We start from the raw sequence: 15,136 nt of genomic DNA, 5'->3' as shown, positions 1-15,136 counted from the left end.
CGCATGAGAGCCCTCTGCTTTCACTGCTGCATGGCCAACCCTCTTTGAGCGTTCCTACAAAATTAGTTGCCCCACATAAAACCAGGAGCCTCGCGTCCTTTGCGACCCTCCCGGCTCAGGGATACGATGCACGGGCTAGAGTTACCAAAGCCAACCCGACCCGTTGCCGGAGCCCACCGGGGCGGCTCTCTCCCGTCTGCTCCCTCCTTGCCCGGAGAAGCCTAGAGTAGCATCCCTGTCGCCAGGGCCCGCGGCGATGGCAGGGACAGCGCTAGGATCGGCCGGACGGAAGCCGCAGGCTGACAGCTGCCTCCCTCGGAGCGAGCCACAGCCACCTGCCTAATGGCTTGGCTCCCGGGAGACACCCACCCGTGCGGAGGTCAGGAGTTTATTTTGCTAAGGAAAATCAAATGGGAGGAAGCATAAGGGGAGTGTGTTTGTGCGGTGGACCCGAGAGACACCAACCCCATCACTCTTGCACTGAAACACGGGCCCATGTTGAATCAGCGGCTTGACTGCTGGTGATTGTCTTGCCTGGCTTTTCCATTCCAAAGATACCGGCCCGCATCGGGCTGCTGACCCTACAGAGCCCGCAAAGTGAGAAGTGGCTCTCTCGGAAGCCCGTCGTAGCCAGCGGGGATGTTGGCAAAGCTCCTCGGGTGCCCGCGCCGGAGAGAGCTCGACCCGGGCTCTGCTTCTGCCGTGCCGGGCGGGTCCCGGTCGGATTCCCGGAGCTCTGGGACCGGCTCCGCAGCAGCCGCATGCCAGCGGGATTTCCTTGTGAGGCCGCCCGGACCCACGCGAGCCCCTGGCAGCAGAAGGCTGGCTCTGATCCCGCTGCTGCCAAGGGGCGAGGCGGCTCCGGCCGCCGCTCGCTGGCTAGAGGGCCCGGGCAGCGGGGGAGACACGTCCCGCAGGGTGGCTGCCCGCTCGGGCTGGCGTGTCACCGCTCGGGCTGGCGTGTCACAGCTCGGGCTGGCGTGTCACCGCTCGGGCTGGCGTGTCACCGCTGTCCCGGAGTGGAGGCTCCGGAGCTGCCGCGGTCCCCGCTCCTCTGCGTGGTGGGGGCTGCTCGCTGCCTCCCCCGCTGCAGGGAGAGCTGCACACGCCAGCGGGAGGCGAGGTGCCCGTGGGGGACAGGAGAGCTGCCAGCTGGCGGCCAGGCGCGCTGCAGCCCGCGGGCAGGGAAATCTGTGGTCTCCAGGGTAGGGGGCAGCCCCGTGCTGGTAGAAGTGGCCCTCCCGTGGGAAATGGGGCCGAAGTGACTCGAGGGTGAGGTGGTGGGATCTGTCGTGACTGTTCAAACCCCTTATTTTTAAAAGGGAAGAAATGCGGAGGGAGGAGGGAGAAGAGACAGAAATGAGATGCTGACACTGAGGAGTCGCAGGGAGACATCAACAATCGGTGCCTATAGACCACATCAAAGCACTGCAGAGCAACAATGAAATGCCTTGAAATACTTCTTAATGCAATGTTTGCATTGGGCAAGTCCACAGATGACGCCGAATTTGCCATCACAAGGGAAAGAAAGCGGCAGATGAGGTTTAACCAACATTTCTCTGAAACCCGACTATAGAGAGGAAAGAGAGGAAGGGAGAGGGAGAGATTTTTATAATCCTGAAAGGCAAGAGGAGAAAACCACATCAACGCAAAGTGAGTAAAATGCGGCAGGGCAGGATTACTAAGGCACAGGGGGATCTTAACAAATAGACCAATATACCACAAAACATCTGTAAAGAAGAAAACTTCCAGCCAGGATTGCTACGGAGGCACTTTTGACTCAGAGGCTATTGCTCGGCCCTGCTATTTTAGCCGAGGCCATACTTGTTCCCCCTGGCGCCCCCGTTCCCCTGGCGATATGGGGGCACACACAACCTGAGTTTTGTCCCGATAGCTGGAGAGCTTTTCTGGGCGGGACGCCTCTCGCACGGATGGTGAAGAAGGAAAACGGGGGCGAATGTGTGTGCTGGCAAGGAGAAAGCCTCTGGGTTCCGGTCAGTCTCTGCCAAACAAGCAGTCACACTCAGATGAGCGCTTAATTGCTATTGTGTTTTTGTTTTCCAAAGGCAGAGCTCCTATTCCCTGAGCGCGGCTGCAGTGGGGCACAGGCTGGCTTTGTCTGGTTGCTGTGCGGCCGCTCTCGTCATGCTGGCCCCGCCTGGCTGCAGCCAAAGCCAGCAGTACCTATTTAGCCTCCTGCCACCCACGCACGACAGAATGGCTGGATGCAGGCGGCTGAACGCCCCTCTGCCCTGCGGAGAGCCTCTCCCTCCCTGACTGCTCCTTCCCGAGGAGGTGAAGCCCCGATCTGTGCTGAACTCTCAGATCCCGCTCTCAATTTGCTCCGTCCCTCCCCCGTGGGCGAGCTGCTGTCCCCTCTGAATTTGGCTCTCCCACCTCACCCGCTGGCCGGCCGTGCCAGGCGAGACCCGGCACTCTTTCCCTGAGCCGGAGCCCGTCGCGGCTGAGCTTCCCGTGCTGTTTTCACACAGAACCTCCGGGTTGCTGCGCCCACGCCGGGCAGCCTCGGGAAGTGCTGCCGGCGCTGCCCGCCCTGGTTCCGGCTGCCTCCGCTCTCCCCTGCTGCGGGGATGTCCCTGCGGACAGCAGCCCACCGCCCGCCCCAAAATACTGTTCTGCGGGAGCCTGAGAGGCGGCATCGCGGCCCTGGGGCTGCTCCTCCGAGTGTGCCACACGCCTCTTCTTGGCCCGGGGCGGCTCCGTGCCCGCAGAGGCCGGGGCCGAGCCCAGGGCAGGGAGAGGGGCCCTGCGGCGGGGAGGCTCCGGGCTCGCTGCTGCGGGACCCTGTCTCCCCGGGGCACGGAGAGGGAAGATAATTTCACTTATAGAATCACGGTAGAACGTGACCCCGACAGGAATGCGGCCGGCACCGAGACGGGAGCGGGGGGATAGCTGTAGGTTTCCGCGGCTTTGCGGGGAATTAGCGGGATGAGCTGTGGGGAGCCGAGAAAGCTGCGCTGAGGGAGGGATAAAGGTTCAGCTGGATCAGGGGGTATCCCACGGCGTTGCCCACCATTCGATTCCAAGGTTTCTATCTTCCAGGCAGGAGAAATCCCTGCGAGGTGTACAGCTCACACGGCAAAAAAAAAAAAAAAAAAAAAAAAAAAAAAAAAAAAAAAAAAAAAAAGGCACCACAGACACCCCCTGGGACACAGACACAGGAGAAGTTCCTCCCGCCAGCCCAAAATTTCGTCCTGAGAGAGCCCAGTCCCCGGCAGCTTTCTGGTTACTAGAAACTAATAAAAACAGTATTAGAAGCTAATAAAATCTTGCTTAATAACAAATCTGGGTGAATTCCGGGCGCGGGGCAAGAGCGGGAGAAGTTTGAGATGCAAAAAGAGAGCAAGGGTGTGGGTCTGGTGGCTCATGACCACTTTCGAGGGGCTTGGAGCCGCGTGTCTGGCGTGCCTGCCTCACACAGCAGCCGTGTCTCACGTGGGTCAGAATAAGCCGTGTTTGAAGTTCGCGGGTTGTGCCACGAACGTATCTCGTGAGGAGGCCGGGATGCTCTCTCCTGCCTCTGTAGTGGTGCCTTGCGTCCATAGCGCTGTTTTCCGCAGTGGGAGGATTACATCCGGCGGCCACAGATCTTTTGAATAGTCCCATTAAAGTCTGCTTCGTTTTAGGTTCGGCCCTAAACGGGATTGTTTACGGTACAACACATGATGTATGAGGTAGGGGAGCGCAGACACGTCTCTTGGTTCAAAGAGCCGTGCCTTGAAGAGGGAAAAAAAAATCCCTTATATTTATTTTTTTGACCGAACACACATTGAAATGCTGTGTGCATTCCTGCTTTCCTCTCTGGAAAAGCGAGCTTTGGATCCCGTCTCGGTAACAAGGGGCCGGTTGTCCGCCTGCAGCGCCCCGTATGAGAACTATTGTGAGCAAGACCCACCGCGTTTTCTGGGGAACGCCGTTTTCTCGGCGTGTATGAGCCTTGGGGACAAGAGCGGGACAAGTGGCTGGGTCCTGCCCGGACCCGGGGGAGGTTAAAGCACGCTTGGCTTCTCCCTCTCCTCCTCCCCTCAGCTCAGGCTGGGACGGCTGCAAGGTATCACAGGCCCCGTGCCTCCAGATCTCTCCACTGATCGCACTCAGTCCTGTGCGTTTGGGAGCCGAGGGTTGCATTTGGGCTGCAAAAATAATCCAACCAAAAAGGAAGCAAATCCCCAAACGTCAACTCCTTTGAACGATCCCAAATTATAACAGCAGCAATTATCTGCGAATAAGCAGTTCTTCAACTCTCCTCTGTGTAAAAGCTGTTTGCTATCAGCTTTAAACTGATTTCTTTTACTTTTCTGATGGAAAAGTAGTCAGGCTCCCTGCAGAGAACAGTCACCTTTCAGACTAAAATCTCCCTGCCGAGACTCACGCGTGGGCTTCCCCACTCCTGACCCTGGCCCGGCTTTCCCGGTGCTCCTCGTGGGGTGATAAGGGAGGCGGACACATCCCGATCTGGGGTCGGAGCCATAGGAGGGCTCAGCCACGGCAGAGCTGAGCCCCTCGGCCTTCGGGGGATGCTTGGCCGAAGACCTTCTCGAGAAGCTCTTGTGCCCTGGCTCTGACAGTGGATCTGGTTAAAGTTCTTATCCTGGAGTTTGCCTAGATGCAGCCTCGCTGCCGGCTTTCCCCCGCTCCTCCCGAGGTCTCCTAACCCTCTAGAACTCGGAAATTCCTTCAGGGTGGTTTATGTATTGGGGGAAGAACCCCAAAATCAGCAAACAAACAAACAAACAACCCAACCCAGACCTATGAACCGCTCTGAAATCTCTCTCGGTCCCGTCCGGCCGGCTAACACCACTCCAGAGTCCACCTGCAAACAGGGGCAGGAAGAAGGAGGCCCCGAGGAAACCTCAGCGACCCAGCGCGGCTGAGGCCGGAGGAGTGGAGCCCAGGAGCCCGGGGGCACCTTCTCCTCGGCACCAGCGTGAGCCACTTCGGCTGGCTTGGCCACCTCTTCTCGGGCGTGTGTGTGTGTGTGTGTGTGTGTGTGTGTGTGTGTGCAAATAAGGTTGTAGGAAGGTAGTGTGGCGTGTGGCATGGCTGATTGGACACTTCTGTTCCGCATGGAGCCAAGCGGTGCGCAGGTTTTTTTTGTTTTGGTTTGGTTTTGGTTTTTGCGGGGGGCGGGGGAGGGATGGGTGGTCAGCTCTGCTTTCCGGTGGTCTTGCCAGCCTCTGCCCTCCTTGGAGCTGCCTCCTGCCTCTCCCCGTCCGAGAGCTGCAGCCAGGAGGATTCATTCACCTGCCAGCAGAGACCTCAGCACAAGGCAGGGAGGAAAAATAAATATCTCATAAAAAAGCGGGCGGCAGGAGCAGCCGGAGCCGGGATTGGGTCCGGGGCGCCCTGGTGTGAAGCCGAGTGTCCCGGGCGGGCGCGGCCCCGGGCTGTGCCCGCAGGGAGCGCGGGCAGCGCAGCCCTGCCGTGTGTGTCGCGGGTGTCGCGCAAGCAGCGAGGGCTGAACGCGGCACAAACTCCGCCAAAGCGGGTCTGTAGTCTGCAAATGAAGAGGGAGACCATCTAGCCCCCCGCTTATCGTTCCGGGTTGTTCTGAAGTTTGGCGTGGTAAATACGAAATGCATGGCTTTTAATCCCGCCTGTGTTGTCCCAAGTCAGTGGCTGAGAAGGCAGAAGGGTCTCTAGCCGCGACTTTGGGCTTTGTTTGCGAGGGGAACCTGCTTTGTGTGAATTATTCATCATAATTGCCTATTTCCAAGCAGCTCGGCGGGGAAGCTCCGAAATGCAGTCAGGTCTGACTGGTGCCTGGAGAAAAGTGACGCCCGGAGCCGGTGGAAGTTCAGGGACAATTTTAAGTTCCCGATTCTCCTCCCCACCGGGAACACTGGGGCCGGCATGGGGATGAATATGGGGAGAGGCCCGGGGACAAGGGGCATTTTGTTGCCTTAAGCCCTTAAGGAAACGTGCGTTTCTGCTCTGCCTGGTCTCCTTCTGCCACCCCGAAAACAGGAGAGACAAAAATAATATATGCGCCGAAACAAACAGGGGAGAAGTCCTGGTAAAATGGAGGGAAAGTAGTGGCTGTTTTTTATAGTCCAAGTGTATAATCGGATTTTTTTCCCTGTCCTGATAGAAAGCAGATAAATTTAGGAAGGGAGAGCTAAGAGAATAATTACAGGGTGAAGGTAGTTAAATTTTATTTCGAGTCCCAAAGGCAAAACCTGACATTTTATTGCAAACATCTGGAAGGCTTAAGAGACTGGCATGGTGTTTGTTTAAACACTAATAGAGATTTTTATTCTGTAAAACACAAACAAAGCCCATTTAAAAACACTTGAGACTGTAAATATTTTGCGGTGGTTCAATTCTCAAAGCCTGAGAAAACCGGGGGAAGGGGAGGGGGAACGAATCGACAGCATAATAGGGGTATAATTATGAATTAGTTAATATACGCAACAATACCGTTTGTGCAGACCATAAAAATAAATTGCAAGCGTATTTTTTTTCCCCAGTCACAATAACTGACCCCGCGCAGCACGGGAACATCACCTCGCTCCTTTTTCCAAGCGGCGACTTGTGCTTACTTTAAAGTTGCCTCTTTCTAGAGAGCCAGCCTCGAAATCCTCGATCCGCTAAAAGATAATCGGCGCTGGGTTAAAGCCCAGTAAATCGCTCGCTCACGTTATCAGACAGCCTGGTTTAACGTTGTTTTCAATTACTAACTTTTTAAAAAAAGAGAAATAACAATAAATCCACGGGCTAGGTCTGGGGAAACCTTCGGAAAGGTTTTTCTTGCTGTGGAGAAGGGTTTGAAAGTGGCCCAGCCCCTGCAAACAGCACATCTGGACAGCACTCCCGCCCAGCAGCCGGCTCCCCTTATTTCTCTTTTTTCCCCAAATATTTCCATATATAAACAAATATTTTTCAGGCTCGCTCTGCTACAACTGGAAAGCAGAAATGAATGATTTCTTTATAAACCCCGAGGCCTGGCCCTGCGACCCTTGCTCCTGCCACTTTATTCCAGGGAGCAGTTTCCTGGATTTAATGGGAGCTACCCCTGCGAGTAAGAGTCTGGAATAAAGACCAGGCAAAGGGACGCATTCATCTCTGGCGGCCGGGGGTCGGAGTCGGATCTGAATCCAGATTAAGGCCAGGCCTCGGGTAGACTCGAGTTTAAGCAGCTCGCCGCGGGGAGAGGGGACCGTGGCCTCGGTGCCGCTGCGGCTGAGGGGAGCTCCGGCTCCGGGCGCGCTTTGCTCAGTCAGATCTTGGTGCGAAGGCTCATCCGAAATCCCATCCCCCGGCTCGGGGACAGGGGGTTTTCTCCGGGTGAGCTTTCTCAGCGCAGGGGGCAGCGAGCCCTGCGAGGGGGCAGCGCTGGCTCGCTGTGCCCCCCGCCCCCCTCATCCCTCCCCTTTCCCCCGGCGCATCCAGCGGGGCCGCAAGGTCTCCGCAGGCTCTGCGCTCTCCCTCCGCTCGCAGCGCCTTTGTGTTTACCGCCTTCGCACCGCCCGGCGGGGCACAGGGAGGGCGAGCAGTCCTAAACCTCCCGGACACCGGGACAGGGCCAGGGAGGAGGGAGAGGAGCAGTCGTCGGGGCTCCGGGAATCCCCGCGGCTCCGGGAGCGGCGGCCGGGACCGCGGGGAGCTGCCCTCCCGCCCCTGGCAAAAGGGTCTGCTCCCTGGGGTTTGACAATTATAGGGGCCGTATGGGCTCGGGAAGAGCGCTGTGTCTCTTGTCGGTGCTGCAGAGGCTGTGCTCGGCTGCCAGAGCGGACACCTCAGCTCGCAGACCTCGGGTGGCACAGGAGAGAGCCCCAAGGTAAGAGACCCAAAAGGGGTCGGGGCTGCTTTAAACCGTCCACCAGTAAAACTACACTTACTGCTCTGAAAAACGTATTTCTGAGTTCTTACATCAGTTCCCAAAATTCGCTGAAATCTCCCTGCCTTTCCAGCACCGTTTCTTTTCACTAAAACGCTATAAATAATCCACTGTTTTCTTGGGCTCTTTTGCTAAAATCTCCCTCCAGCTTCTTTGAAAGCCTTCCTCGGTGCCTGAATCCCAGACAAGTGTTTCCGAGGCTTTCGGAAAGAGGGAAAAGAATTATTTTGATGGGTTTTTGGGGGGATTTTTTTTCATTTGAGACATTCCTTCGCCTGGGAAAAGACACACAGCTGGGGGACCCGCTGGAAACACGTGTGCCCTCCTCCGAGTCCCCGCTCCGCTGTCGGCTTCCTCCAAGCCCCTGCCTCGGTCGCTCCCTTCTTGTTGCTCCTCCTGCCCGGCACGGCTCCCCGCGGCAGTGCCAGGGTGGGGAATACACGACACCCATCCCGTGTGGCAGCGCCGCTGTGCCCGCGGAGAGCGACCTGCCAAGGAGGTGTTCTGGAGGGGAGGGGAAAGGAGCGACGGGGAGGGGGATCAAGGCTGTAGGGCGGGTGATGGAGACCTACAAAATCTGCTCTTCGGCCTAGACAACAGGGTTTAGCGGGGATTTCAGGAGAAATGGCTCTTTCCCCGTTTTTCGTTTGAAATCCGTTTCCGCGCGTGGGAATCCCTGCGGGCTGTTGTCAGTCGGCGCTTTAGGCCGGGGAGAGCGGGCTGGAGGGCTCGGCCATCCCGCGCTGACGTGGGCACCACGGATTCACTCGGAGCAAAAGAAAGTGTCTTTTCCCCCTGCGCTCCCACACGTGCCCCTTTCACTTGTTTCCAGCCCCGTAGAAAAAAAAAATCGTCTATGAAAAACCTGCCCTAAGCAGCTCTGCACCTTCGGGGAGCAGCTGAGAAGCAACGGACAAAAATAATCCCTTCCTGAAAATTCGTGTGCCTCCTTGCCCGCTTTTCCACCGCGGCTCGGTCCAGGCTAATCCCCTCTCGTACTTTATAATTATTTCTATTTTATTTTGAATTTATGTGGAATTAACCCCCCGCGGCTTTCCCCGCTGTATTTTCCGCGTACGGTGTTTCGCTTGACTTCACCTATTTTCCCGGGGTCCCACCAGCTAATGAAAACACACTCTTCCGTCACCTTCTCGAAAGCCCTTGCCGCTTTTCACTGCGAGCCCCCCCCGCGCCACGCGTGACCGAGGGGCGTGGGAGCAGCTGCGGACCCGCCTCAGCCGGGCGGATGTCAGGGCAGAGTGAACAAGAGAGCAGAAATAAAATGCTGAATATTATCCAGGCAACCAGCCGGGATATGTACCTAGCGGCTTTGTTTTCGCGGTAGCTGGAGTGATAAAAAGAAGCGGGAAAGGGGGAAAAAATATTTTTTATCTAGGTAAAAATCCCTTCCCAAAGAGAAGGCGCTCCCCGTGCCCGGGTGTGTCTGGGTCTCCCTGCCAGCCCACGCCGCCCGCTCAGCCCCGCCGCTCCACGGACACGCATCGTTTTGAAGTGAAATTTCAACCCCCTCGAGACGTTGCTTCTGCTTCTGCCAAACACCGATTCCGCCGGCAAGGGCAAGTAATACATGGCATAAATGAAGTTTTAAAAACACCCCGTCACCCGGCGCCGCGGGGTGGTAAAGCACCTCTCGGGTACTTTGCGTGGGGATTAGCCAGCAGCAGCGTTGGGGAAACCTGGGTGCGGCGGAGAGAAGTGCGGGAGTTGTTACCTCTCTGTGTTTAGAGTTATGGCTTTCCTACTGGCTCCCCGTTCTTCAAACAGTTAATTCTCCCGGCCGGTGTTCCAGGACTCAGATGGCCAAAATTCCTCTCCCTCAAGCCCGAGTCTCCCTCCCCTCCCTATTGGGTCGCAGCTTTTGGGTCTCTCCCGAGCTCTCCCTCCTATTGGCCGGGGACATTTTTTTTTCCTTTTTTTTTTTTTTTTTTTTTTTTTTTTTTTTTTTTTCTGACAGGCGCACGCAGCCTGCCTAACTCTTGGAGGAAAAAAAAAAATCCCAGAAGTTTGGATCAATCAGAGAGAGACAGAAGGAAAGGGGAGAAGAAAAAAAAAAAAAAAAAAAAAAAGAAATCTAGCCTGCAGCCCCTCTGAGCAAGTGCTGGGACCTGGGCTGAGCACACCCTCCTGGCTCTGCCTGCGGAGTATCTGCAGCCTCATGTAGTGCCTTCAGGAGGCTGAGGGCTGGTTCTTCTGGGGGTGCAGCTGGGGAGGGGTGGGGGGGGGAGAAAGAGGCAAGAGGCTCTGCCTCTGGTCCCCGAGCTGTGCGCTCCCAGGCACCGGTCTCTCCTCTGCCCAAGGGTCTGGGCTGGGGGATAAGATGAGTGAGAGGCGAAGATCGGCGGTGGCCCTCAGCTCCCGAGCACACGCTTTCTCGGTAGAAGCCTTGATCGGGACAAATAAAAAGAGGAAACTGCGAGACTGGGAGGACAAGGGGCTGGATTTGTCCATGGAAAGCCTCAGCCCCAATGGCCAGCTGGGGGACAATGAAGACCCGACTCAGTGCCTGGACCTCAACCCTGGTTAGTGCGACTCCTTTCTCTTCGGGACCCCCCCTCCTGCCCCGCTCCCTCCCAGCTTCTCGCCCTGAGTCCTGTCGGGATCTGCCCGCCGGGCAGCGCGTCCCGGAAAACATTCGAGACTGGGAGTACAGAAAAAAAAAGAAGCGGGAATTTTGCGGAGATTTCTTTTTTTTTGCTGTTGTTGTTTTTGTGGTTTTTTTTTTTTTTTTTGTTGTTGTTGTTTGGTTGGTTGGGTTTTTTTCCTTTCAGTTTACGGGAACTTTCTTTTACTCGTTGTGTTTCTTTCCCCCCCACATAGCTCCATGATCTCCCGCGAGGGACGGCGTGTCCCCTTCTGCTTCCCTTTTAACCCTCTCTCCTTCCACTCCCTCCGTGCCTGCCCATGGCGATAGTCCTCCCCGGGTGTCTCGGGACACGCGTTTCGTTTTGCCCCAGCTTCCCGATCCCCGATGGTGGAGCTGCCGGGTGGGTCCGGGGCAAAGGAGTGGGGTGCGGGATGCACCCCTCTCCTCTTTCCCGAGTCACCGCCCGCCCCCCGCGTCCTCCCCGCGGAAACAGCGGCGCCCAAGCGGAGGTTTCGGTGCAGCAGGAGGAAGGATGTGGGCATCCAGGATCAGCGCTGCTCCGGGGCGAGGGTCGCCGGCTCTTCGGAGCAGTGGGGACCCGCTGTGTGCTCCGGCAGCTCGGGATCCTTGTCGGGACTGACCCGCCGGGTTCCGGCCGGCGCGGCCTCGCCCCGCTCCCGGCGCGGAGCGCGCAGGGCGCGGCGGAAGCGCGGGGGGACGCGGAGGGGACCGGCCCTCTCCGCTGGGAAAACGCTCCCGGCAGGGAAAAGGACCTCAGCGGGCAAGGGGCACTGCGAGGAGTCCAGCCCCGCTGCCGAGCCTGGCCCTTCCCGGGAGCGCAGAGCAGCGCCGGGCCCGCGGCCCCAGGGCCGGCGGGACGGGGCTGGGGCAGAGGGAGCGCAGCGCTTCCCTCCTGGCGTCCGTACTCTCGACTTTAAACTCCCCTTTGCTTATTTCTAGTTAAAAGGCACCCGGTAGCTCTCGTTTGGCTCAAGCCAGACCCTCGTTCTCCTGCTGTCCCCCCGGCCGCTCCTCTCCGGCCTAAAAGGACGGCTCCGCACACGCAGCCGCGGAGCCGCGACCATCCCGAGGGGGAAATCGCGCTGGGCCTCGCTCCCCGAGCTCTCCCCGCGCCCTTCTGGCCGTCCCCAAGCCCCGCTCCCCGGGGCCTCAACAAGGGACGGAGGGAGCGGCCCCGCTCTCACAGTTATACTGGGGGAGAAAGCGAATTTTAGGTGATTTCTCTTTGCTTTTAGTGCTCGGACGGGGCAAAAAGGTCAAACGATTTCTTTGCGCAGCCCTAAGAAAAAGGGCAGAAATATCCTCCACTTCTGCCAAGTCCGTTCCGCTGCACTTGGAACACCTTTTAAATTTCGTTTTTATTTATTTTGCGTGACGCTGAGCTATCAATTAGCATAAGCTGCCCAAAACTGATAGTAAAAAACCCCAAACCAATAAAACAAAAACAAAAGGAGGCGGAAAAAAAGGGAAAGAATTTTAGATCGAAGTATCAAAAATATTTGCTGTAAAAAGTAATATTTAAAGTGTTTTTGAAGGGAGCTAAAGACCATGAAGACCTCGCCCCTCTACGCCCTCAAGCAACCGCATTTCAATTTGCTTTTAACAGCAGCAGCCTTTCCCGGTGCGGATCTTAAGGAAAAGTAGGTAAAATTGCTGCCAGGATCGTCTCTCTCAGCGGAGGGACGGGCATAAAGGAGAGGGGACAGCAGCGATCAACCAGTCAAAAAATAGCCTACAGCTTCAGAGGCTTCCACATTCAAAAGAATAAATAAGCGATCTTAGACAAAAATCCGCTTTCTAATAACAGAGTGTATCTGTGCATCAGTATTTATTTTAAATATTTTTTTTCATTTTTAACAGTTTTTCTTTTTATTTTTCTTTTTTTTAAGAACCGTTTTTTCATAAATTTTTAGCCGCAATGGGTTATGTTCTTATACAGTCTAAAAGTTTAATTTGCCTATTTCTCCATTAATTCGAATTGGAGAATTGGAAAAACTCTCCATGGGCCAGATTGGAGAGCGGGAGAGAATGGCTGCTCGTTCCTGAAACCTCAGAAAGCAAACGTGATGTTTTTCATAAAGAAAAGGAAATCAAGAACAGTTTGAGAAATCATTTTTAGGAGGTTGATAGACTTTAAATAAAGTCCGCGACTGTAATTTGCACAGTCACTTCATTAAACCTAATTCCACCGCGGTGTACTTTTGCTGCTGGGTGAAAATTGATTAGCGGCTCTATAATGACCACCAAATTCCATCTTTACAAGACCCAATTAAGAACAAACTTTACACCTAACGTATTTTAAACTTGCCAAATCTCCAGCGATATAGAAGAAAAAAATTAGAAAAGGGAATTTTTACAGCGTCCCAAAGGTTCAGCGCTCAAAGCCGCTGCCCCCGAGTAGCGGCGGGCTGTTCCTCCTGCTGCTGCTGCGGGCGTGCTTGCGGAGAGGCCGCAAGTCGCACAGTACGCGCTGGGAAATTATGTCTTGATTTTCGTGGGATAACCTAAATCGGTCTAGCCCCATTTATCGATCTTTTCGCCTAAACTGCCTCAATTTCAGCGCGGCAGGGTCTGAAAACTACTCAGTGCGGGGAGCTAAACGCGGCCACAAATAGAGTAAGGCTTCGCTCTCCTTTTCCCAGACCTTTTGTGTGCAAAAGGAGGGTATGAGGATTTCTCTGCCAAGAGCGGGACTCGTCCTCGGGCAGGGGTGAGGGGAGGGGGCGGCGGAGCGGCCCCGCTTCAGCCCCGCGTGGGTGCGGAGCTGTGCGGGACGCGTACAATCCGCAGCCTCCGGGAGTGCCCGGGAGGCAGCGCTGCTTGTTTCCCCGTTTTGGCGGAATCCCTGACCCCTTCCGTGCCATCTTGCAGCCGTGCCCAAACTCTGCGGGGACGATATTGGCGAGACCGAGTCTCCCCGAGAGACCTGCCCTCCCTCCGGGGCCGCATCTTCCCGGGAGAAGCGAGCTGGCAGGCTGGGAGGTGCCGGGTCGGGCTGTGGCGTGGGCAAAGGTGAGAAAAGCAAGCGGATAAATCCCCCAGGTTTGTAAGGAACATCTCCCGAGCATCCGAGTTATTTATGCCTCAGCCACGAATTTTGTCGCCGGAGTTAATGTGCTTTTTTTACGAGACTCATTTAAAAGAGGGATAAACCTGGATTTTAACCATGTGCGGGTTCAGCCACGAAGTTGTGAAAAGGAATCGGGGATTACGGCGGCTCTCACCTTCTCTTTCCCACCCCGTGCGCTCGGGAGCACCGAGCGTGGGGCCGCGGCCGGGCCGGGGGAGGCAGAGCTCGCCCCGGGGCTCCGGGAAGCCTCTCCCGCTGCTCCGCCGCCGCCCACGGCCCCGCATCCTCCCCCGGCACTCCGCTCTCGCCGCCGACAGGCCAGAGGAGGAGGAGGAGGAGGAGGAGGGTAGCGGGACGCCCCTCCGTCCCCTTGGCAGGTTCGGTTTCAGAGGGCAGCAAAACAATGGGCTCGGATGTCTGCTGGGTATTTATAGATTTAACCTGAGCAGCGGAAAGGTCGCGGGGGCCCCAGGCGTTGCGTCCCCTGATGAATATATTGTTTACTGTCCTTCGCGGCGGTGGCACTCCTCGGCCCGTCCCTTCGCCACCCCAAGGGCGCAGGGACAGACCGAGGCAGAGCCGAGCGCGCTCCTTTCCGTGCCGAAAAGTTTAAGACTTTTACACATTTTTTTTTTTTTTGGAGAGTGTGGGTGGTAACGTGTTTCCGTGGACGCGTTTGCCTCCACAGAAATACGGCTGCTCCTTCAGGCGGTCAGGGTCTCCTCACGGCGAGACGCGCACAGGCGCTTCAGGGGCAGAACAAAACTCTGCGGCGGCTAAACAGACAGACTTTCCCGGCTTTGGGACCGTCCTTTTCCCCGCGAAGAAACACACAAGGCATTTTGCAAACAAATTTTTACTGCCAGTGCAGTCTTTGTATCACACCTCCATTCCGTCGATATTTTCGGTTGCGTATATTAAAAGTGCACCTAATGGTTAAAAACCCCAAAATCACCAGAAAACAAACAAACAACCCCCAAACAACAAATCAAACAAAAGAAAACAGGGCATTTTTGAGAGTTTAATTATTCGTTCCCTGTGTTCATCTAAATCTACACTGGCGAACTTCTGCGAGCCTCTGCACAGACAGAAAAAAAAAAAAAGCACACATTTTAAGACTCACAATAAGTTTATTACACATGCTTATCCGTAAGATTAAGATCCCGGAGTTTGACAAAGCCTTCAGTGGCTGACAAGAGTAAAACCTTCAGCTCTTTTGGCGCGGCTTGTTGCTCTCCTGTGTCTCCCGGGAGGTTGCACCCATGTCCATGGATGGAGGAGGCTGCCCCTGCTCCTCCTTGCCCATGGGCAAGTCCCCTCCGCCGGCGGGGGTGCGGGAGCCACGCAGCCCGCTCACCCTCCGGAGAGGTAAAGAGATTTTAAGAGCAGGAGAAAATGCGATTGACCCTTCTACTTCCTTTTTTTTTTCATTTTATTTTTTAATACCCTTGCTTCTGAATGCTTATATTGATGAAGTCCCCTCTTCGAGCAGTGGCTGTTAGAGCCGTGAAGAGGGAGTGACTTAATTCGGTTTCTCACTTCAGCTTTTGTTCGAGTGCTCGGTGGATGGGGCTATGAT

At 55.8% G+C, this 15,136-nt stretch overlaps 1 protein-coding gene across 2 annotated transcripts in view; it reads left to right on the top strand.

The window, feature by feature from the left end:
• Positions 1-15,136, top strand: part of TBX15 (T-box transcription factor 15) — a 115,678-nt gene that overhangs the window by 15,477 nt on the left and 85,065 nt on the right. The window contains exon 1 of one of the 2 annotated variants that reach the window (XM_064410356.1): positions 10,119-10,401. The exons of the other annotated variant lie outside the window; for it this stretch is intronic. Within the exon in view, the coding sequence (XP_064266426.1) occupies positions 10,200-10,401 (202 nt within the window). The 5' untranslated portion in view covers positions 10,119-10,199. Of the gene's footprint in view, positions 1-10,118; positions 10,402-15,136 lie in introns of those variants that run through there. 2 annotated transcript variants of the gene reach the window in all.

Source organism: Passer domesticus, chromosome 2 (assembly GCF_036417665.1).
Source record: "Passer domesticus isolate bPasDom1 chromosome 2, bPasDom1.hap1, whole genome shotgun sequence".
Classification (NCBI taxonomy): domain Eukaryota; kingdom Metazoa; phylum Chordata; class Aves; order Passeriformes; family Passeridae; genus Passer; species Passer domesticus.
This window is presented reverse-complemented; position numbering and strand designations above follow the sequence as displayed.